The 23,443-nt window shown below is 37.4% G+C and overlaps 3 protein-coding genes across 3 annotated transcripts; all 3 read right to left on the bottom strand.

Moving 5' to 3' along the window:
- Positions 1-1,434: 1,434 nt before the first annotated feature.
- On the bottom strand, positions 1,435-4,150 carry LOC137745246 (signal peptidase complex subunit 3B-like). Its single transcript, XM_068485163.1, has 6 exons — positions 3,896-4,150; positions 3,733-3,780; positions 2,562-2,624; positions 2,157-2,210; positions 1,817-1,903; positions 1,435-1,697 (listed from the first exon to the last, which is right to left on the bottom strand). The coding sequence occupies exons 1-6, from the start codon at positions 4,019-4,021 to the stop codon at positions 1,572-1,574; spliced, it is 504 nt and encodes a 167-aa protein (XP_068341264.1). The 5' UTR covers positions 4,022-4,150; the 3' UTR covers positions 1,435-1,571.
- A 1,631-nt stretch (positions 4,151-5,781) lies between these two features.
- LOC137744688 (gamma conglutin 1-like) lies at positions 5,782-7,252 on the bottom strand. Its single transcript, XM_068484458.1, has one exon. It carries the CDS (start codon positions 7,250-7,252, stop codon positions 5,903-5,905), a length of 1,350 nt encoding a protein of 449 aa, XP_068340559.1. The 3' UTR covers positions 5,782-5,902.
- Positions 7,253-10,409: 3,157 nt separating this feature from the next.
- On the bottom strand, positions 10,410-13,320 carry LOC137745480 (heavy metal-associated isoprenylated plant protein 34-like). The gene is made up of 3 exons (XM_068485436.1): positions 13,029-13,320; positions 12,763-12,838; positions 10,410-12,094 (listed from the first exon to the last, which is right to left on the bottom strand). The coding sequence occupies exons 1-3, from the start codon at positions 13,056-13,058 to the stop codon at positions 10,521-10,523; spliced, it is 1,680 nt and encodes a 559-aa protein (XP_068341537.1). The 5' UTR covers positions 13,059-13,320; the 3' UTR covers positions 10,410-10,520.
- Between the last annotated feature and the right edge of the window lie 10,123 nt (positions 13,321-23,443).

The following is a 23,443-nucleotide window of genomic DNA, read 5'->3' as shown; positions in this document are numbered from 1 at the left end:
CCTCAAACTCACACCATTGTTTCGTCAGTAGCATTATGGACTCCATTGGCTCCACATTTTTCTTTTCAAATGCTAAGCAATTTCGAGACTTCCAAATTCTCCACAAGCCAAATACCACCCATTTTAGATCTCTCCGGATTTTCCTTTTTTTCATAATGGTCTATGAGCCTTCCCAACATTCGGAAAAATCACCTGCCTATACTAAGGTAGAATCTAATTGAATAGGTGTCCCAAACCAAAAGACCCGTGCAAACGGGCATTGAAAGAACATTTGACATTGGGTTTCATCTGCAACACCACAAGTCAGGCAAGTAGTAGCAAGACGAATACCTCGATGCTGAAGGTTCATTTTAAACACCAAAATATCTTTACAACCCATCCAAATGAAATGTCGTCGTTTATTTGGGACATCCAACTTCCATATCTTTGACCATATCTTACTCCGGCCTTGTCCCACACTTGACTCCCCCTGACCTTTTCGTCCTAGCAAACCCTTTTCCCACTTGGATTTGTAAACCCTTAATCCCTAATTTACTCTCTCTTTAATCCTTTTGGATTAAATTAAAACACAGATTTGGGTGGGCTTGACAATTTATGACACGACCTATTAACCTGACACGAAAAAACATGAAATTAATAGGTTTTCTGGTTGACACGATAAGGAATTGGGTCGTTATCGGGTAATCCGATAAGCACCTACTAAGATAACGGGTCAATCCAGGTATACATGTGAGTAACCTGTCACACGATAAGAAAATATTAATTTACTAACTCTATACATCTAAAAATAAAACTATAACTAACAGCAGCAGGATAACAAATGAAAGTTAAAATATAAATACATCTATATATATTAAATTTAGAAAATTGATGACCATTGGATCAATTGAGATTTAATCTCGACCGTCTAATGTTTTTCTCAACCCTAAATCAAACACTCTCTCTCTCGAACTGCACTCTCGAATCTCAATCTCGAACCTCAACTCCGACTAGCCACAAGTCTACGACCACCCTCTCCGATCTCCCTCCACCACACCATTGTCTTCACATACAACCTAGTAACCCACCACCAGTCGATCTGCTACTTTTATCTCTCATTCTCCCTCCTTGGATCGAGCGAATCTTGTTAAGATATTTTATGGCAATGTTCAGATATTTTGAAGCAATATTTATGTGAAAATGTGGCTGTGCAAATTTTTAAAACAAATTTTCAAACTAAATGATGTGTCACCAATAAAAAATTAACACGTTAATTAACATTTAAGTAATAATTCAATCATCAACTAGCACTTCCTTTGGTTTAAAAAAATTAGTTTAAAAATTTGATCTCCCTAGCATTATCCAAATCTAAAACAACTTTCGTTCACAAGCCTGCAAGTATCTTCCAGTTCAAGGCAATAAATTAGCAACCGAAGTTAAGAGAATCCAAAAATATGATCAAACCTCGTATATTTCTTTTTCTCATAACAAGTAAAAAACCTTCCCTGTTTCTATGTCTCTAATTTGTATCCCTTTCGGAATAGAGGCCAAAGCTACAGAGAAAAAGATACACAAGACAAAGCACCTCCCCATCATCTATACTCCTGTGGCAAGCGATATCCCGGCATGACGATCTTGTCAGCGAACATTTTGCCCGTCTTGGGCATGACGTGCCAGTGCAATGTCAAGTTGAATTCTTTACCCCGGAGATTGGTTCCCTACACAAAGATGAATTACAAAGAGAGTCAGTTATCGATGGAGCCAAGAAACTACAATAGATCTTAGTCTCCGATGAAGCCAAGAAACAGATGCAAAAAATGAAAGCGACTGCTCGTACCTGATCAATGAAGCGGTACTTGTTTGAAGTATGAATCCAAAACTTGGCATGTTCCTTGGTTGGTAAGATACCATCCCAAAGAGAGATCTGTAAAATAGTGTTAAAACTTTATGCAAAGACTTTTTTAAGCAATAACTAAAGCACTGTGCAGTCTACAAGCCCTAGAAGATACTATAGAGTGGATATGCAGATCCGAGGGACACATACAAGCAAAACAAATGGAAAAACAGTTATTCAGTGAAAGAGAAGAGTTGTTAATCTCAATTTTTACCTCAAGAAAAGCAAAATCGAAACATATAACTAACCAGAAATATAACTTGAAACATATATGTGCAGATACCTGATTCAGTGAGTTCTTTGGGGTTCCATACTCAGCGGCTAGAAAAACAAAAACCTGTCATGCATTGCAGATAAAGTAAAAGGGATCAGGGTACTGGCTGGAAAATAAAGAGACCGAATTTTCTAATTGTGGTATGCACAACTTAAATTTCACCAGACCGTATAAAATAATGCAGCCAACCATGCCAACAAAAACCGTTTCTCAACACAAATGGTAGGTTTTGAATTTTGGTTGGTGCTTCTAGTCCTATGCATGATAGTTGCCATCACTCTCCAAAAAGTCGTTATCATAGAGTTCCGCGCAGTGTACCCAAAGACTACTTAAAGCATGCACAGAATATACTAAAAAAATTTAAGTGATCATGAATGCTAACACATACACACACAAATTTGTGAAATTGCAAACCTGCTTTGTATTCCATGTAAACAATGACTGCAAGTCTGCTGATATATTCATAGTCATGCTGACCTGCATAAAACGAAAATCATGTTAGTTCATACCAAACTGTGATTCATTCATAAACATAATCTTCCTTTTTCAATCACCCAACTATCATGGTCACTATAAATCAAAGAAGCAAATCCGAAGTTCATGATTCAAAGTGTAACCAACGGGAAATAGGACAACAGTTCAAGAACCTAGGGAGCAGTTGAATTGCTGCCAGTCAGGTTTACTATAACTTTCAGCTCTAGCAAATGCCCTCGTATTTTATTTTACCTGTTTTCCTATTGGTAGAGGAATCACTTAAATAAATATTGTGAGCTCAGCTCATGCCCTGTAGACATGCAACTATCTGTCAGTACTCTAAGGTTGCACCCAATCTCTAGACCCACCCCAGCCAGATAAATAAACCTTAATATTAACCACGCAAATAGAATGTTATACCTTATCTACTTAAAAGTTCAAGCCAAAATTGGGAAAGAGAAATGTTAGGCGTCAACACGGAAACTACCACCTATAATCCCGTCCCAAATGGAATGATCCCACTCTGTTCTCTTACATCCCGTCCCAAACCTCAACACGGAAACTACCACCTATAATTTGACTATAGGCCTCCATTTTGAGTGAGGAGCATAACAAAATACCACATGTTTTACAAGTTTTTAAGACAGTGATACAACTACTTAATTAGAAATTTAGTTATAAACCGATAAGCCAATGGGCTCGCACCAACATGTCAGAAAGGGGTGATTAAGCTCTCTACGATCCTAATACTACCGTTGTATAAACCCAAGCTTCAATTCACAAAATGCATACCTAGATCAAATTCACATATTATGTACTGAAACTAAAACACAAAACCAGGAAATTTAGCACCGAAACCTGCATACCCATACACAACCTACACACACAGAGTGCATGCCCATGAAAATTTGATACATAAAATAAACACAAAAGCCCAAAGTACCAATCTTTAAACTGGATTAATCAAATACTATCCAGAGACTCAGTATAATCGAAATTCAGTCAACACCCATTTCAGCCAATACAAAATTGAATTCAAATTCAAAGAAATTTCAGATATAACCCAAAAGCTACAAATTAAATTATTAAAAAAAAATTGAAAGAAATGCACCTCGTCGTTCCCGTTCGGTTGCTTCTGAAACCAATTAATATTCAGCACCTAAAGAAAAACCCAACAAGCATATCAGAAACAAAATCCAACTGGGTATTTAAATTCGAACCCAAAAATCAAAATTTTTGAAATCGCAGATCTGCCCCACAGAGAGAGAGAGAACCTGGACTTGCGTAGTGGGAGTGGGGTGGTTGAGATTATCGGAAATGGAGGCCATGGCGCACATCAGGGCCAAAATTGTAACTGCGAAGGTCAGCAGAGCATTGGCTCTGTACCCGAACGAATGCATTTTCCAACTTTCTTTCTTTATTTCTGGGATTTTTTTTTTCTTGGATTTCTGCTTCGTCTGGTTTTGGTCCGTGAAAGAAAAATGCGTGCGCTTTTTGTGGGTTTGAAGAGACGAAGACTTCAGAGGGTTTTTTTTCCTCTTGTATTGAGAATAATAAAACACATGTAGAGATTAGAGAGTGTGAACTTTGGATAGGATCGCTGGATCCTTTTTCTGCGATCCTAGGATTTTGTGATCATGATCGTTCATTTTATATCGTATGATCAATTTTTATTAAATATTATTTGTATTTCATTTTAAATTTTAAAAGAATTTTTAACCTCACAATGTATGATAGATAGTTCCGAAATCCTAAGATCTCCAGAAAAATAACCTGACGAGGATCCTTTTCCCTTTGGATATACTGCTCAGTCATTGGACAAGACACGTCGGTGGGGCCCATTGTCTTTTACTCTTCTCGTCTCTTAATTTTGTCCAATAATAAATTAACACATATTTTATTGTTTTGAAAAATAAGAAATATGTCATTAATTTTGTCTAATAATAAATTAAAACATGTTTTATTGTTTTGAAAAATAAGGAATATATGATATTTTTTTTATTAGATCTAGTTGGAAAGTGAGTATATAAAATATTCACAATTCAGTACTTAAGTATTATCTAATATCTCGTTCTTATACCAACGATATTGAGAAACGGTAAAATTGAACTCCAACCTCAAACTTAAAAGTAGTGCTCGTAATTAACTGAGCTAAAAACACTACACAAATAATACGAAGAATGAAAAATAAATACTAAATTCTAAATTTTGAATTTTGCTCAAAAAAACATTGGAATTACTTGAAAAAAAAATTATATTATACTCGACCTCCTCATAAAATTACAAGGTAGAAATTGTATTTTCAAAGAATACATGTTGTTACTAATAACTCGGTTTTCTTTGAGTTATGAAGGAGCGCATGATGATGGTTTTATTTATATTGAAGTAAGTAAATCGAACCTTAAAGCTTATCTTATAATTTGAAAAGAAAAAAAAAATTATACATTTATGTTTATTTTTATCTCTTAATATTTTTAAATTTATTTGATTTAAAGATAAAGAGGAAAATGATAATGGAAAAAATAATAATAATAAATAACAAGGCCCTTTGGGCTCTTCAAGTGAAGGCTGACATTCACTGGCTGAGAAAAATGATATGTAGCCCAACAACAAACTTAGCCAGAGACTAGCCTAGGCCTGGCAAACACCATACAATTGGTTTTGTTCTAGGTGAACAACGTTATGGACCCAGAGACAGGAGTGTAGAGTTAAACAGTACGTGGTGCTATAACCGTTGTCACAACAAACAGACGTATATAGTGTTAAACAATGTGACACTGTAATCGTTGTCATACTAAAAATATATCGTCGTCACACCAAAATGGGCCTAAGGTATATAGTGTTAAACAATGTGACATTGTAATCGTCGTCACACCAGAAAATTTTCGTCATCACACAAGAAAATTGTTGTTTCTTTTTATATTAGAATGAAATGTTTAATCTAATTTATACTAGAGAAAGATAGATTCAAACTTGGGTGTACAAAAGGGAGTACACTAATATTTGCAACTTGACGCCAACAGTCTTTCACTCCGGAAAATTGTTGGAAAAATGAAATTGGAGTTTGAATCCATCTAAGAATACCAAGCATGAATGAGTTTGAGTTGGTACCAAGAAGAAGACATGAACAAATAATTAACAAAGTTTTATTTATCCAGTCCCTTGATATAGAAGAGACTACGTACACCAAAGCACAAAGCTTCACATTTTACATAGACTTTATTTGATCAACATACACAAACACCCTCACGTAGATCACGTCTCACAAGGGAGATCACAATTTATGGTTCATCGGTGGATTCGGTAGATTCTTCAGCACCAGTGGAGGATTTGCCAAAGTTGAAGCTGGAACAACTAGTCCTGCGGGACAACAACGAAGAGCTAAATCCCAACCTTGAGTTCGTCAAATCAAACTGCAGCAGATTATCCTCCAACTGGAGTGCTCCGATCACGATCGAAGCCTGAGGCCTCAACCCACCATCCACAAACCCTAGACACGCCACGTTGGGACTTGGCTGAACGATAACGTTATGACCATACAGCCTCCAGATGTTCCGGTTGTTGTCTAGAACAAGGTCTATGCTAGAAACCGTAAGCGCTGCCTTGTTGCTGGCGAATCTCTTCGCATCGAAACACACCCCGAATGGCGCCACTGGTTTCACTTGGGGCACCCCTTGGAGCTGATTGATGAGAAGCTGAGTGAGTGCCCTAAAGATTGAGGTTTGGAGGATTGTGTAGGGAGTTGTGGTGCTGATCATTGTCCCACCAACCCCTCGTTTTGGTGAGTAGGGCAAGAGAGATGTGTTGAGTGGAACCACCTTGTTGTTGATTTTGACGGATTGAACGTTTATGTAGTACTCTCCTTGCCTGCCTATGGTCAGTGGGGTGTAGGTCAACTTGCGCGACACGTCGATGCCCCGGTTCATGAGATAGGGTCCTTCCCCGAAGAAAATGACGCCATTCTGGCCAGGCGCAGAAGGGAGGCACACGGCAAATTTTGCTGGAAAGCCGAAGTGGGAGGCTAGTTGGTAGGGTAGGGAAATTGGGGAGTGGCCTAGGCCAGCAAAACCTTGAACATTTTTGGGTAGGCCTTTTTGCATAATATTTGAAGGTGCACATGCAAAGAGGAATTGAGGGACTTGGACCATTGGGCCAGGGCTTGAGCCTTGGGTTGATGGGATTGAGAGGACATCTTGAGCAAGCTCACCCATAGCGCTTTGGCGAGTCACAGGGTTTGTGGTCATGAGCCCACACGCGTTGGAGTGGCACCCTAGTGGGGTTCTAGATGAGCTGCATGTGCGGCATGTCATCTGGCTATTAGGATTGGCTCTAGCACACTGTGTTGAGTGGCAAACCGGAGCATTGTAGCCCGATGACAAGTACTGGTTCTCACAATTGACTGATAAGAACCTTCCATTTAAGTCAACCACAAAGGGGAATTGGACTGGAGGGTTTCTTTTGTAAATTTGGGCCACATGAAGATTGGTTGCCCCATCTTTCTGCACCTTGAGGACAAGCTTATCCGGCTTGATGGGGATTTGGGGTCGGGTTTTTACTGTCGCCACAGACGTGAAAATGAGAAGGGAAAAGCAAGAGAAGAGTAGGAGCAAATTGGGAAGGAAAGAAGCCATGGATGGAATTGGAAACAAATTCTGAGTTGGAACGAAGAAGTTTTTGTATACCTAGAGGCTAGAGAGGAAACGTGGGAATTGGCAAAGAACGAGAGAGAGGAGTTCGCAATTTATAGTGCGAGGGTTACTAATTTAGGGCAGGCTCTAGAGTGTTATGGACATGCATGTGGACATTTTAGGGTTTCGGCATTGAGTTCTTCTTTGATAGATTTTGGAAAACTTTTCCAGTTTATGTGACGTTACGAATGTTGGGGGTGGGGGGGTTCACATGTAAAGGGAAAGAGATGAGCATAAATCTTGACACGAAAACAAAGTGTTGGTGAGTGTGTAGGGGTACTTGGCACTTGGCAGTGAAGAGGCATGTACCCAGCCATGCAATAGCTTGTGCTTTAAGTAACAAACAAAAGAGTGTCACTGGGTTCTGGCTTCTACTTGACACCGCTCTTAGTTTGGCAGGTTGAAACAAAAGCAACCCTAATCATCTCACTTAATTTATGGAGCATTGTTAATTGTTTATAAAGCAAGATTACATATGCATGGCCAAACAGTAGTCGGTCCTAATTAACCGTAGTTGGTGCAGGGAGAAAGAGAGAAAGGGGAGAATTGTTAGTTGTTTAGGAGCATTGTTAAGTGTTTAGGAGCATAGGTTCGTTTCCGTACCTATTTTTATTGCTTTTTAGACTTAATTTTTGTGTCGTATTTTATGTTTTTCTTTGCTTTTCACTAATTTTGTTCAAATTTGTGTTCCCAAGCAATAACATTGAAATTAAAGCTAAAACAGAGTATTTTGGGATTAAAAGATGTTTTCCACCCTGGAAGTAGAGGTTTGATGTGCAGATCAGTCAAGCTGGAAGATTAAATTGCACTTCCTCGGGACAAATCAAATATTGAACCTCATATGTGGAAAGCTCTAAATGTCTAGTTTGGAGAATATTACAGTTTATGATTCCGGTTTTTCTAGTAGACTTTATTGGTATTTTACCACAGACAACTCATAATGATGATTTCATGCAGATTTGCGAATATTGTCAAGATTTTAGAGATATAGTAGCGTTCAAGGCACAAGTGAGGACACTACTTTAAAAGAGTATTTAGGTCTCCTAATCTAATCATTAAAGGTAAAAGATACACAAAATTAAATCAACGGCTAAGATAAATGATGATTTTCTAGAAAACCAGCCGCGAGACAAGAATTGCTCTGGTGCTCTCTGGTTCTTCCGTCTCTTCTCAGTTGTCTCAAGCTTTTGATGAATTTTTAGTTTGCTATTTTATTATTGCACATGAGTAATTAAACTCTTTGTAGTTAGGGGTTAGTCTGAAGCCCTAGACATGACTCTTTCTTCACTATAATATGTTTCCTGTTTGTGGATGGATGCTTACTTCACTATTATAATGAATGCATGTGACTTGTTTCTTTGATTGATCACCTTAGTAATCATGTCTTCACAATCACTTCCGCTGCAAACCCTAGTCTTCTTTTAGGCCATATGCTATCCACGTGAGTAATAACAGTAGTGAACTTTCTATAACTCACAGACTTTTTCTTCATCGTCTTTCTAGTTATATCGCGAATTTTTTAGGTAAACCTTTTAAAGAATTAGAGGCCTAGTATATTGCAATGTATGATTTGATCAAAAATTTGTTTTTACAAATTCTGAATGAGAAACTGTCATCCTAAACAAAGTCATTACTTTGAATCTTCATCAATCTTAATTTAATTCTATAAACCTTTACAATTTAAAATATTGTATAATCATTATCATTATACATTATAAACATCTTGAATTCTTAGCAATATACGCTATGTTAGGTTCTTGTGACAATATTCATATTCTCTTTACACTTTATGGATGTCTGTCTATTCATTAAGGTTGCTTGACAGAATACAAGAAATGAGGCAAACGACATGCACTTTACACGTTCTATAGAGAATCGATATAACATAACCTGCATGTCATAGCTATGTTATGGATATCTTCGTTCCATTTGTTGACAATTGTACCACATATAAATGGCTTGGACACATAGTCCTGGCATCTTCACTGCTCATGGCCTTTGTTACATCATTCAATGGGCTGCTACTCATCAAATTTCCCAGGTAACGGGTCAACTATTTTTTATTCAGTTGACTGATGTAGGTTTTTATTCAATAAGAAAATTACAGGTGCAGGTTGTATAATTTCTCCCTTTTTTTTTTTTTGTTAGATTGCATGCCGGTTCGATGGTTCGATTTGAACTAGGAATGAACTTATTAAATTGGATAACAATCCAACATAATGTGTTTTACAAATTCTTCCTAGAGAAGGATTTAGGTGGAAATAATTCACTGCTATCATTACGTTCAAAATCACTAATATAAGTTCATGTGAAAAGAGTCTTACACCTAACCTAATGACTCAGAATATCACTATAACAGTAAACTCATTACGCGAAAGTCTATCTTCTTCTACAAAGGCAAGACTTTATACTAGTGGCTTAAACTCAATCCAGCCACCAAGCATAGTATAATCTATTAGTGGTCTATTTAGATGATAAAACGCTCATAAAACCGATCTCCTTGGTTTTTTTATTCATTTTATTTTTTATGGAACCCATGTCCTTAGTTAGGTAGAGATTAGAGAACGACCTATACATATCTAATACCCCACCAAGCAAGAAAAATATTGATATGGCACAATTTTCTTTTAATATTGGTGTGCACTGATAGCTCTGTATATAAAATGCCAATAAAGTTGCGTTTTCCAAGCAAAAGACTTGATGAAGGTGGGTGGATGCCGGTGAGGTGAGGGAATGGAAGTCAAGAGATGGTCCTAATAATTTGAGCAGATAGAGATTGATCCTCTAAATATTTCCAAGTTGAATCCTACACGCGATGCATTTTGAATTCGAGAACCACTTCGCAAAACCGAATTCAATAATGCCTAAACAAATCATCAATGGCTATTCTAATTTGACGAGGAGGCTCAAAACACGGGCTTGAAATTACAACACATCTACAATACAAATAAATTACAATCGTCGTGATCTATATCGAGTTCATACGTGTTTGTACCCTAGAAAACTTCGAATCAGAAGTTAATAATTCACTCATTGAATAGGTTAAGCAATACCATTTACCAAGCTACAAAACTTACTCATTACCATTTACCAAGTAGCATAAGCAATGGTACTTCCTTCCATACCTTCAAACTACTTTCGGCTTAGCACCACAACACAATAATCCTACAAAAATAAGTAAAAACATAGCCTGAAACCCTAGAAATTACTTCTACATGATACTACAACCATTAGGGTTCTCATCACTGAAGTAGTTGGCATAAGGATCAGATGGAGGTCCTGATGGCATTGGCTGTTGGGGCATGTAGTTCATCGGCGGCGGCTGCGGGCGGGTGTACATCATCGGATGGTACATATCATTCCCACCGTTGGCTGCTGCTCTCTGTTGATTCATCATCATGGCCAAGTATTGTTGCTGCTGCTGATTATACGGGTTTCCGGGACCCATACCGCCTTGATAGTATCCTCCTCCGCCGTTCATCATTGCCTGTGCAGGCAGTCCTTGTACTGCAGGAAAATTACCCATCTGCCCCATTGGATAGCTACCCATTTGACCCATCTGACCCATTTGAGGTCTCTGCCCCATCTGACCCATATTTCCCATATGACCCATTTGACCCATTTGGCCCATTTGTCCCTTTTGGCCCATGTAACCCATTTGCCGGATATCCTCACCATCATCACCACCTTTGGCGCCTTTCCCTCCCTTGCCCTCTTTGGCTCCTTTTCCATTTTTGCCCTCCTTGCTTTCCTTTCCACCTTTCCCTCCTTTCCCTCCTTTGGTATCTTTTCCTTTGAAATCAATCTCATGAAAATCATTTTTTCCATCTTTGCCCCCGCCCTTTTTGCTTCCATTGCCCTTGCCTTTGCCTTTCTCGTCTTTGGAACCGCCGCGTCCGATACTTGTACTCCGGCTGAGCCACCCTAGCAACCCACCTCCTTTTTTGCCATCTTTGCCCTCTTTCTTATTTTTACCCCCTTGTTTCTTGTCCCCACCCTTGCTATTTCCACCGCCTTTCTTTCCGCCATTTCCATCCTTGCCATTCTTCTTTTCATTATTTCCACCCATACCTTTCATTTGCACAGGGAAATCAATTACCCCGCCTTTCTTGGCAGACCCTCCCCCACCGCCGCCCCCACCACCTAACTTTTTGTCGTTCATCACATGCATATTCATCATCCCAGCAGGCCCATGTGGGCCATGCCCATGATTAGCACCCACCATTGGCATCATTTTCCCATATGGCCCTCCTCCTTGTGCCCCATTTACAATATTACCCATCACCTTGTTCTTAGCCATCTGATGATGTCCATGATCAAGCTCTTCCTCATCATCATAATCTTCATCATCAAACTCATCATCATCGAACTCATCATCAAATTCATCATCAAACTCATCGAAATCGCTACCGTCAAAGTCCTCCGCCTCCGGCAGATTGAACTTCACAGACTTCTGGGCCTTCTGAGGCACCTTCATAACATTACCATTACCTCCTTTCATTTGTTGGTGCTGTTGCTGGTTGCCTCCTCTGCCCTTTTGCGGTTGTTGCTGGTGGCCTCCTCCGCCCTTTGGTGGTTGTTGCTGGTGTCCCCCGCCTTTCGCATTCTGTACCGGCATTGCCACGTTCTTCAGCTGGGCTTGATTGAAATTTGAACCCTTTGAGCCCCCCCAGAGTTCCGCATGTTTCCCCTTCTTTTCAAGTTTCTTGATGATTGTGTGTGGATCAACATTCCCCGTAACAGTCACCTTGCTATGTTCTGCATCTATACTTGTTGTGTACACACCTAAAAAGTGACCCAAATCAAAAAATTCAAACCATTTCGAGCCTAAACGCAGTCAACAAAATTGTGTTTTACCCCAAGTAAATAAACCGATGAAAATTCACACCGTCAGGACGGAGCTACAAATTTCTTTTAGTAGGGCATCTCAAAAATCAATTAAATTTTTTTTATTATGGTGTGACTTATACTTAATATGTTAATAGGATGCTTTCAAATGATGATGTAGCATAATTTCATGTTACAAAAATTTCAGTATAGTAATGAAAAAGTGGTGAAAAATATTAATATATGATAGGCGGTAAAGAAGTTTTCCAGTTTGAATGACAAAATAAGAGTACTTTTGCTCATATAATATTTGATATGGAGTGTAAATGGTATGAATGTACGTTGGATATTAGATACATATATTTTTTTCAAATATAACTCTAGTCTACAACTTAACAAACGAATTACTTAAGTGGGGACATTTATCCTCAGTAAGCCTTCATTGGCTCCGTCCATGCACACCACTACACTAAAACAATGAAAATATTTATGGTAAATTGAAACATATTTCGTCTGGCGAAGTTCAATCTCTACTAAGATCAAATCGGAGTTGTTACTAAACAAAGAGAAGAACAATATTTGGGTTAGAAAATTGAGAATATGGTAAACAGAAGAGAAGAAAGTACCATCAATTTTTTGCAGCAATTTCTTTATCTTGTGCTTGCAACCATCACAGTCAATGTTAACTTTGAAAACACAGGTCTGCAAGTATAATTAATCACGAACCAACCAAATTAGACTGAGTTAATAACTTACTGTATGGATTATAGTAATGAGAAACATAATTAAGAGAAAACAGAAGATAATGAGAAGGATTCTAAACTAAACTAAGCAGCTTTGATTTTCAGACCAGTTTTGAAAGAAAATAGTGAAAACTGAAAAGGGTGTGTACCTGAAGCTTCATCACTTCCTGTTTACTCATTGTTTTAGAGAGTGAGTGAGAAGAGCAAACAGGTTTTCTGCTTGTGAGCTGAGAAGATAAAGAGGGGAGAGAGAGAGGGTGAAGTGCGAAGAGAGAGAGAGAGAGAGAGAGAGAGTTCAAAGGCGGTTGGTGAGAATTGAACACTTTATCTTATAGCCTTCTCTTCATCTGTTCGAGGGTTTTGTGTCTCTTTTCAAGCATTTTTTAGTTCCAGAGAGAGAGTGTGTGTGTGTGTGTGTGAAGTCTGTTTTCTGTAGCTGAAAGACCGCAGCCTGATTTGTTAATCGAATATTTACTGAATACAGTTTCAGAAGTGGTTTAAATAGTTACACAGAGATTAATGGCAGTTGAAAAATGGAAATCCAATAAAATAAAAGAGGGAAGGAAGCAAGACTAGCTTTTAAATTTGTGCCTGGAAAACAGTGAAGAAACATGAATCCCCTTGGTCGGCATAAACACTGGAAAACACAAAGGAAATGCAATTATATTTGAGTCAAGGAAATCTCATTAAATCAAATGAAAACTAATAAAAATAATTTGAAAATTTTGAGTTTTAACGATAAAGATAAAATAAATAGTAAAATGAATAGTATCATGATTGATTTTTTAGTGTAAAAATGTAATTTTTCGTTAAAGTAAACAGCACCAGAAACTTTTCGTTAAAATTCTCTTCAATCAACTCATACATGAGTTTAGTTCGCAAGAACTGTGTATTTCATGTCTTACCCTCAAGCTTGAAAACATAAAAGACGATGAGAAATATTAGCAACATTTTCATAAGATACGGACAATGTCGTTCTACCTTTTCAACTCTATTGTTTATTTTGCAATGTTACACGAGTTCGAGCCGTTATTTCTTAGGTCACCCTTTAAACATCTTTTATGCAAAAAATTGACTATATTTGAAATCTTTTACTTATTCAACGGTTGCCCAATAAATATACAAAATATGTTTTCCACTTAAGCACTGAAACTTTGATAATGTTACCTAAATAATTAAATGATTTGTGGTTTACTTGATTTTTTACAGAGTTGATCTTTAAAGTGACTACAACTAAATAGCTGAACGATTTGTGATTTGACTAATATTTTATAGAGTTGATCTTAAAATGTGGCTAGAAGAGATGATGTAATTTGAGATGAGAATGAGAACCAAGAATGTGACATCCCACATCGCCTAGGGGAGTGATCCTTATATATATATTATCATCCCTACCTAGCACGAGGCCTTTTGGGAGCTCACTGGCTTCGGGTTCTATCGGAACTCCGAAGTTAAGCGAGAAGGGGGCTAGAGCAATCCCATGATGGGTGACCCACTGGGAAGTTGCTCGTGAGTTCCCAAAAACAAAACCGTGAGGGCGTGGTCGGGGCCCAAAGCGGACAATATTGTGCTACGGTGGTGGAGCGGGCCCGGGAAATGATCCGCCCCGGGCTGGGATGTGACAATTTGGTATCAGAGCCTAACCCTGGCAGCGTGTGTGCCGACGATGACGTCGGGCCCCTAGGGGGGTGGATTGTGACATCCCACATCACCTAGGGAAGTGATCCTTATATGTATATTCTCATCCCTACCTAGCACGAGGCTTTTTGGGAGCTCACTGGCTTCGGGTTCTATCAGAACTCCGAAGTTAAGCGAGAATGGGGCTAGAGCAATCCTATGATGGGTGACCCACTGAGAAGTTGCTCGTGAGTTCTCAAAAACAAAACCGTGAGGGAATGGTAAGCCCAAAGCGGACAATATCGTGCTACGGTGGTGAAGCGGGCCCGGAAAGTGGTCCGCCTAGGCCGGGATGTGACAAAGAAGGTAAGATTCGAGTGAGAATGTTGCTTTAGAGAAACCACTGCCCAAACCTCTAACTAACAAAGAAAACACAAAAAGATTGTTAAATATAAGTAAGTAGAATATTTAAAGGGAATTGTTATTAGTACTCCAAAATTTAATTCTACACTTCTCACAAGTGTATTTTTCTTTCTAATTATAGAAAATTTAGAGTGTCAAATGAGAATTTTGAAGTGTTAATAACAATTTCCTATTTAAATGTAGATCAAATAGTCATATAATAGTGCTCACAACACCTTTAAAGCAGGTGTAAAAAAAAACCAAAGGCATTCGATGGGAAGTGATCTCTTTTCCCCCACTTTCGATCGTTACTACAACCTTAAACACGATTAAGCCATGCATAAACATGATTCGAAGCACATTCTGTACATTATTAACAAAATAGTTGGAGATAGGTTGGATGGACACAACTCTGTATATATTAAGCTCTTGGATTGCTCATACCAAATCTACCAAATCAAGAGATTTTGATCCTTAAAATTTGATCTAACAACTAAAGTTATTATAACTTTTAAAGGAAATCTCTGTTTGTAGCCGTTTGAACAAATTCTAAGGATCTGAATCCCTTAATTTGATGAATTTAATGAAAATGATATGGAGAAAATCCATGTGCCTATAATTGTAGGATTAGGATTCTCTCCCCTCCTCTTTTCATCTCATTCCCTTCCCTTCTCTCACATTCTCTTTTTGTCTTTTTTTTTCTATAAAAAATTAATATAAAATATTGACGTGACTTAACAATAACCGTTCAAAAAAAAAAAAAAAAAAAAAAAAGAATCCTTATCCATAATTACATGGCACTCGTAAAGCGATTTAACAACTAGAATTGGTAGGGGGAAGACATGATTAGACTAAAGATCACTAGCCATGGGTCCTACCCATTTGTCTGGGATCATGAGCCCCAACTGTGGTAGGGTTGCAGCACTACACTCCAAGGTCTTGCCCCTTAGGATCGGTAAATTATCTTTTAGATTTCTATGTTTGAAATTTAAAGATCAAGAGACCTAAATCATTAAAAAGAGAGAAAAAGAGATCTTAATTTTTAATTTGTGCAAAATAAATTTATAAAATAGATTAATAATGACTATAAAATTTAAAATAAATGATCCGAATTTTTAACTCCAAACATAAATTCAAACAAAATCTTGATTTCATAAAGGCTCATTAGTCAAAATATCCTTACAATTATTTAACAATTTGCAAGTGTCGAATAATGTAACAATTTTGAAGTGTCGAATAATGTAACAATTTGCATGTTTTAGGTCAATTATTTGCATGTGCTTTGACCGCAAAATCATAATTGTGTAGGTTTTCTTCTGGTTCGAGTTTAAAAGTACCAACGAAATATGTTTGGACCAAGAATATTCAAGTACTAGTGAATTTAAGTTAATAATGCATTATACAAGTTTGTAAGTGATTACTTTTTATTTATTTATTTTTAAATGGGACAATTATAGCGAATTACGATTATTCACGCATTTTGTGTTTAGAAGAGGCTAATTGAGAACTACATTCTATTCGTGACCATGATTAAGCATATTACTTGAAAGTAGTTAAACGATTAATCTTTTGTTTGTGTTTTCTAAAAATTATGTAGTGCATTTTCAAGTCTATTCCTTGAATGTTTTTAGGTCCATATCTAACTAATTTATTTATAATCTCCGTACTTCTAAATCAGCATTGAAACATAGGGTAAATGGTGCAAAACTTATTTATAGCTAACTATTTTGGTATGTTATTTCTTTGTTGCTGTCTTGGTTGACTAACAGTAAATATGTGATTGGTTTGTATGAGATTGGATTGTTCAAGTGGGAGAGAAATTAACATAGGACAAAAAACTATAGTCATTTTTTTATATCTTATATTTACACTAAAAAATAAGAGAATAAATTGGTTTCGGGCTTATCATTTACAAAATTCAAACTTAAGATCTTTCTCTTTTAAGTGAAAAGAATATGTTATAATTGAGTTTTAATCAATAATAATTTACAAATGATTAAACTAGTTTGCTGGATATAATTAAATGGTCTATGGGCTCATTTCTAAGTGATTTTAGAATAACTAAAATTGTTTTTAGAGAAAATGTGTTTTTAGGTTTCAAAATGTGACATCCCGTCCCGAGATTATTAGAACGTACATGTGAAATGACCCTTTTACCCCTAGCTTGTTTTCGTATTATTGTTTGATGGTTGTGTGGTGTAGGCAAGTGTTGGGACACACACACACACCCACTGTCATTCTCCCTCTCCCTCTGTCTTTTCCCTGTCTCTCTCTCTCCCCCGAGTCCTCTTTCCTTCCTCTTCCTTCTAAGAACGTACGGACACACACCAAGAACCCTCAAACCTTAGCAGATCGAAGGAACCAAGTGCATTTTCGAACTCGTGAGACTCGTGCGAGTGCAACTATACCATTTTCAGGTGAGAAATCCTTCGTTTTCACGTCGATTCGAGGTGGTCCGATTTGTGTACTGTTCATGCAAAAATTATTCATCACGTTTTTGGGATTTCTAAGCTCGTAGGTAGCTTGGTGGTGTCACGAGGAGCCTAGGAGTACTTCGTTGGACGAATTTGGACGTCGGGATAGCCTGGTTCGAAGTTGGCCGGTTTTTGAGTTTGGAGACAGGTATGATCTCGTGATTTTTAGGCTTTAAGAGTGGTCTAACGTTGTTCTACTAGTCCTAAGCTTTAATTTGGTTCAAGAATCGTGAAAAATGGTTGAGAAACGAGAGAGAAAACGAAGTTAGAAAATTTTTCCAGTTTCTGGCGCCGGCGACGTCGCCGGAGGTTCGCTGGGGAAGGTGACGGAATATTCCGTCAAATCTAACGGAATATTCCTGACGCCGTTGACGGAATCGGTTAGAACTAACGGAATATTCCTCATGGCGTCAGTTGACGCCGTCAGCGTGCCAGGCACGTGCCTGTGCGTGGCCGGCGGAGGAAAATTTTTCTAAAAATATGGTTGTGATCCTGAGGTTGTGTAGAGCACGTTGGTATATTCATTTGTCCATTTTGAGCAATGTATGAGAAGTTATTACGAGAAGTTGGTTATGTGCTTTTAAATTAACGTTTTTGTAGTTATTTCGCGTCTAGGTGACACGTACCCCGAGGACGAGCGTGGTCACTCGAGGCAGGGGGGCTACGACCCTTCCACTTACCAGTGAGTGGGCTTTTGGTTTTCCGTATATACCTATATACATTTATATTCCCAGAAATTGATTAAAAAGGGTTATTTATGTTATGCCATGCACCATATTATTATTGTTTATGCATCATCACATGCATTAGTAGTGGCATACATTTATATATGCGTATTGGGTGCCGTGGACGCACAGGTAAGTGCCAGGTAAGTGGTATGCATGTTTATATTCAGTAGTAGTTTGAGATGCTTAGAGAGCTCATAACCTGCACCCCCGGTGTTAGTGCTCCCGCCCAGAGTAGGGCACAGTCCTTCACGTGATGTTCACCTCCCGCACCACACGCTCAGCTTGGATCCAAGTTAGGTGCACAGTCCTGTCGTACAGACCACATTAGGTGGTTCCGACTCGTAGGTGACCCGCGATTATTCGCACAGCCTTCACGTGATCGTAGCACTAGAGCGTATATATATGTTACACCCAGGCCTGTCGTACATATCACTTTAGGTGGTTCCGACTCGTGGGCAGGTTCAGTTATTGAGTTTGAGATTTGAGCTCTATATGCAGCCGTACAGGTCACGTTAGGTGACTCCGGCTGCCAGATTACATGCTATTGTTATGATTTATACCTGAGCACTTGCATTGTATTACGAGATTCCGACATGGCATATTCTTGAGCATGATTGGCATATCTTTGAGCATGACTGACATATTTATACATACGTATATATATTATTTTCTGGGAAGTATACAGGTTTTACGGCGAGGGGTTAGAAAGTATTTTACTAAATGGTTTTAAAAAAGATTTGTTTTTGCCCACTCACGCTTTTGTTTTGCGCCCCTCCAGGTTCTAGTTGCTTAGCAGTCTCGGTGGTTTCCCAGAGGGTTCTCCCGGCTTTTCTGACAGATACTCACCAGCGTAGGGTCACCTTCGGGTGTACTTTTGTCGCAACTTTTCTTTTGGACTTCTGTAGTCTTGCTCTGAATTTGTATCTCACTTACGCTAGCACCTGTTTTAGTACTTTGTATGCTAGTTTTTAAATTATTCGTACTTTTATATTACTATCTTATTAGCTTCCGCACGTGCACATGGTTACGTCACCTTCGTGTGACGGCCAGCACGCCCTGATCTCGGTCGGGGTGTGTCACAAAAGCACTTGAAGTGCTAGTGCTTTTGTAGGATTCACTTACGTTTTTACTAAAAATTGATTCCAAAAATATTTTTACAAGAAATGCTTCGAGTTATTTTAAAAACACATTCAAACGAGTGTACTACTTTAAAATTGGAAAGGAAAAAAATCCAACCAAACATCATGAGTATAGGTATATATGTTGTGGTACCATATAATCATGAGGAATTACAGTAGGTACATTTACTTTACCAGTAGTCCTGTCACATATGGTAAAAAACATATGAATAAAGAAAAGAAAGAGGTTCTCTTTTGACTAATATCAAGTACAGCAAGTTTCGAATCTTTGAGGCTTAAACATGATGGTGGCAATAGAGCTCATGCAATTGAAAAGTGAGAAATGCTAAGAGGTTTTCTCAAAATTGATTTTTTATGAATTTTTTGTCATTTTATATTTTTTGTATAGTATTTTAATGTTAATACGAGATTTGACGTTAAACTGTGAGGTGATAAAAAATTATAAAGAGTTCTAATGTAGGAAAATCTACTCAGCATCTCTCTTGCCAGATAGTGCTGCCATCTTATTATATTTGTGTAACAGGTCGGACTCGGTTGCACTCACGCTTGCATGGTTGTCAGATCGACCAGAATGATTATACAAGGGTGAAATTGTAGAATCACACAAGACCAAACAAACCAAAGCATTTTAAAGTTAAACCATTTGGCGACGAATTTACAGCTCAAGCGATTAAAAGGCATAAAAATGTAGATTCACACAAAGCCAAGCCAAAAAAGCATTTTAAAGCTAAACCATTTTGCAAAAAACTTGCATCTCAAGCGGTTAAAAGTATATATTTTTGCATTTGAGGTTATGTGGTCGAAACTCCCCAGTTGGCTTCTATCAACAAAGAGAAAGCTAAACCACCTCATATGTGAAATTAAAAAAAGATGTTTCTGAGTATGAACCCTTCTTTTGCAACCACATGATTGCTTGTCCTCCTTAAAAGCCTAACCCGTGAAGAAAATCTTGTCCTCATTTCTTCTTTAGTTTCCCTTTTGTATAAATAAAATAAAACATGAAAAACAGAAAAGAAATACCAATGTTCTTGCTCTGTAAAAGATATTTTGAATGGTGACAACAAGCAGCCACCCAAGACACACCACAAAGTTACAAACCCAAAAACAAACAAAAAATTAACCTTACTAAAATGCTTTATGCTGCATAGGGTAGCTCACAAAATGGCTTTATTTGACTACAAATCTTCTCCAATAATTGGAGATCAAAAGATTGAGAGGAAACAGTATATTTAATGGTATGAGAATCGGTGGGTTTGTAATTGTTGAATTTTAGTATTTTTAGCATGTGTGGTCTTTGAATTGTTTTAAAGATCATATTTGACGTCTTTTTTAGGATGATGCTATCTATAAATTTATTTTTATCTCTCATACAATTTTTAATTATTTATGTTCTTTGTTATTTTTCAATTCATTTGATTTAACATTCGAAAACTAAAAATTGTACATAAAAGATAAATATGAGTGTATGAATAATATCACCCTATTTTTAATGAAATTTCACTTGATGAGTGATTTGGGTTGACAAATTTTGGTTAAAAATATCTATTACAACTTGAGTCTATCATAGCACAATATAATAAAAAAAAGAAATATAACAAGAATCAACAAGTCCGGCCTCAACTTACTTTTGAAAGTGTCGAAATAACGTATACATTTCTTTCCTCTACTTGTATGGTTCAAATCAATGTAGGCTGCGTGCTGACCAATACCTAGCTATGGTGTCGAACCCTGTGAAAGTGTTTAGCATTCGAATCCTTAAAAGCAATGGGGCACGATGATCTGCTTTCGCTTTCGGATCATAGTTTTTGGAACTTAAGCTACTATTTAATACTTTAAACCTAATCTTTCTCGAATGAACTTTAGCTTCTTCTCTGTAGATAGACCTGGATTGTCTGCCCTCCTCTTGCCATACTCTTCCTATCTTCTTTTATTTCTATGGTCACTATTAAATCATGTCAACATTTTATATTCTTATTGCTTTTTATCTTATTATTTATATAAAAAAAATCAATATAAAACGTTGACGTGATTTAACTGTGACCACAGAAATAGAAGGAAATAAAATGGGAAGAGCATGGAATGGAAAGGGCAGACAACCCATCTCCTCTATAGATTGCGCATGCCTAAACTGTCCAGCTCCTACGACAAGAATCTTGCACTATATAACCATTTTTTTTTCAAACCAGTAGATCTGAAAAGATTGCAAAATCTTGTGTGAAATAAAGTCAAGCCATAGTTTGTACTTGGGACTGGATTAGACTGGATTGGATTACTTGAACCATGCATTTTACTCGTTTGGGTATGAAATTTGAGGAGAGTGTAGTTCTCGTAAAAGAAAAATGGAATAGGACTTTTACTGAGAAGAGGCCAAATAGGTGCCTGTTGAGTACCTTGAGTGCACAGCTGGTTGGGGACGGTGGAAAGGGATCCTCTTCGGATTTGTTTTACTTAATTTTTTTCATCAAACAATCTGAACTTTTGAAAATTGATTAAATGATTAAAGTTATTATATGTTTTAAAATGAATTTCTGTTTCTAATTAATAGATCAAATTTTAAAAACTCAAATTATTTGACTAAAAGAATTAGGTAGAAGGAATCCGAAGATAATCCATTTCCGAAAACGTTGAGGCGAGTAATTTATGTCGTCACTAAGCTTGGGAGTTGGGAACCCAAGAAACAGTGATGGGGCAGGCTCATTAGGAGACAATTAAGTCAGGGACCAGAAAGAGTCCATATTCATGGACTGGTCATTGGTTTGTTGGTGGGTTGGGATAAAATTATGTCAGGTACAACCCTACTTGATGAGCAGTCACATCTTTGATGCAGATACAGGGCTCTCTCTCTCAACGTTGGATTTGATGGGGGTAAATTGAATTATTTGTTTTCCAACCTTTTTTTTTTTGGTCAAGGATTTGTTTTCCAACTATTCACGCATTTTCTGATCGAATTTAGCCCATCTCTTTAGCATCATAACCATAGGTGTGTTTATTTGGCAGTTGTAGCAACTGGGAAGGATGAAAAAGTAAAGAGATGAAAGTAAACACAAATTTTACTTAGGTTTGGTATTTAATAAACTTTGGTAAGAATGCTTTATTAGAGTAGAGGTGCTCTCTCAACGAGTAGTGTCAGTGTCTAATCAAGTTTTTTGCTTTTAAAAGTGTCATTCCTTCGAAGCGTTATTGGACATAACTTTATAATAATTGTGTTTATTTTTTGCATTATAATCACATGTTAATCTCATGATTGGTCATGTGATGAAATTAATTTTTTATAACTAGTAACACGTACATTTTCTTTCTCATTTCTCTCCATACAATCATTTAATTTGAAGAGAAATTTTCATCCATTTCTATCCTAATAACTAATATCTTTGAGTCCACGAACATAGCTAAAAAGTGGTTAAATACATGAAAGTAATCACATTGATGCTATGGTAAGATTTTACGTTAGACCAACAATTCATAACTAATTATATCGATATTGTCTCAATATAATCACCTACGCAGCTTCGAAAGTGTTGGGTTATATCACACCTCACACATGTGGAGTTGGCAAGCATGTAAACTGCACCAGTAGTAAATTTATATGTTTGGGAATGCACAAAACACAGGAAAAAGAATGTACGGAAAAGGAAGAAGAAATCCAAGAAAAGATTCAAATCCCCAACAATTAGTATGGTCACAGTCATAGACGCTCAGATTGCTTTTGCACTTTAGACTTCAAATCACGACTGAAGACCCTCACTTTTGTCCCCCTCATTTGTTCTCGTAACCCAAACCTTTGAACATCTCCAAGTACCCTTTTTCCTTCCTATGCTAACTTCAACTTGTGTCTCAAATATTCCCTCCCTTTGTCCATTTAACTTTGAAGTCACACACGCCTTCAAAAACTTTGAAGTCTATATAACCAAATACGATAAACACTAGAAAGTTCACTAGGCGGAAATAAAATCTTGTCAACACGAAACGGATGTATTATATTCATAGTCATGTGTTGCTTGTATTATATAAAAATGCGAGAGATTTGTTTTATGCACCATGGATACATAAGATAGCTCCTATGATGCTCCTAACTGGCGATGCATTGTTTTTTTTTTTTTTTTTTTTTGGGTAAAGATGCCTTGTAGTTTTAGTAATACAGTAACTTACTACTACAAAAGCGCTCCAACTAATGGTCTAGTGATGAATAAGGTTTGGGGCAGCT

The sequence above is a fragment of the Pyrus communis genome, chromosome 9 (genome assembly GCF_963583255.1).
Source record: "Pyrus communis chromosome 9, drPyrComm1.1, whole genome shotgun sequence".
Classification (NCBI taxonomy): Eukaryota; Viridiplantae; Streptophyta; class Magnoliopsida; order Rosales; family Rosaceae; genus Pyrus; species Pyrus communis.
The sequence above is the reverse complement of the archived record's forward strand: the minus strand, read 5'-3'. Positions and strand labels throughout refer to the sequence as shown.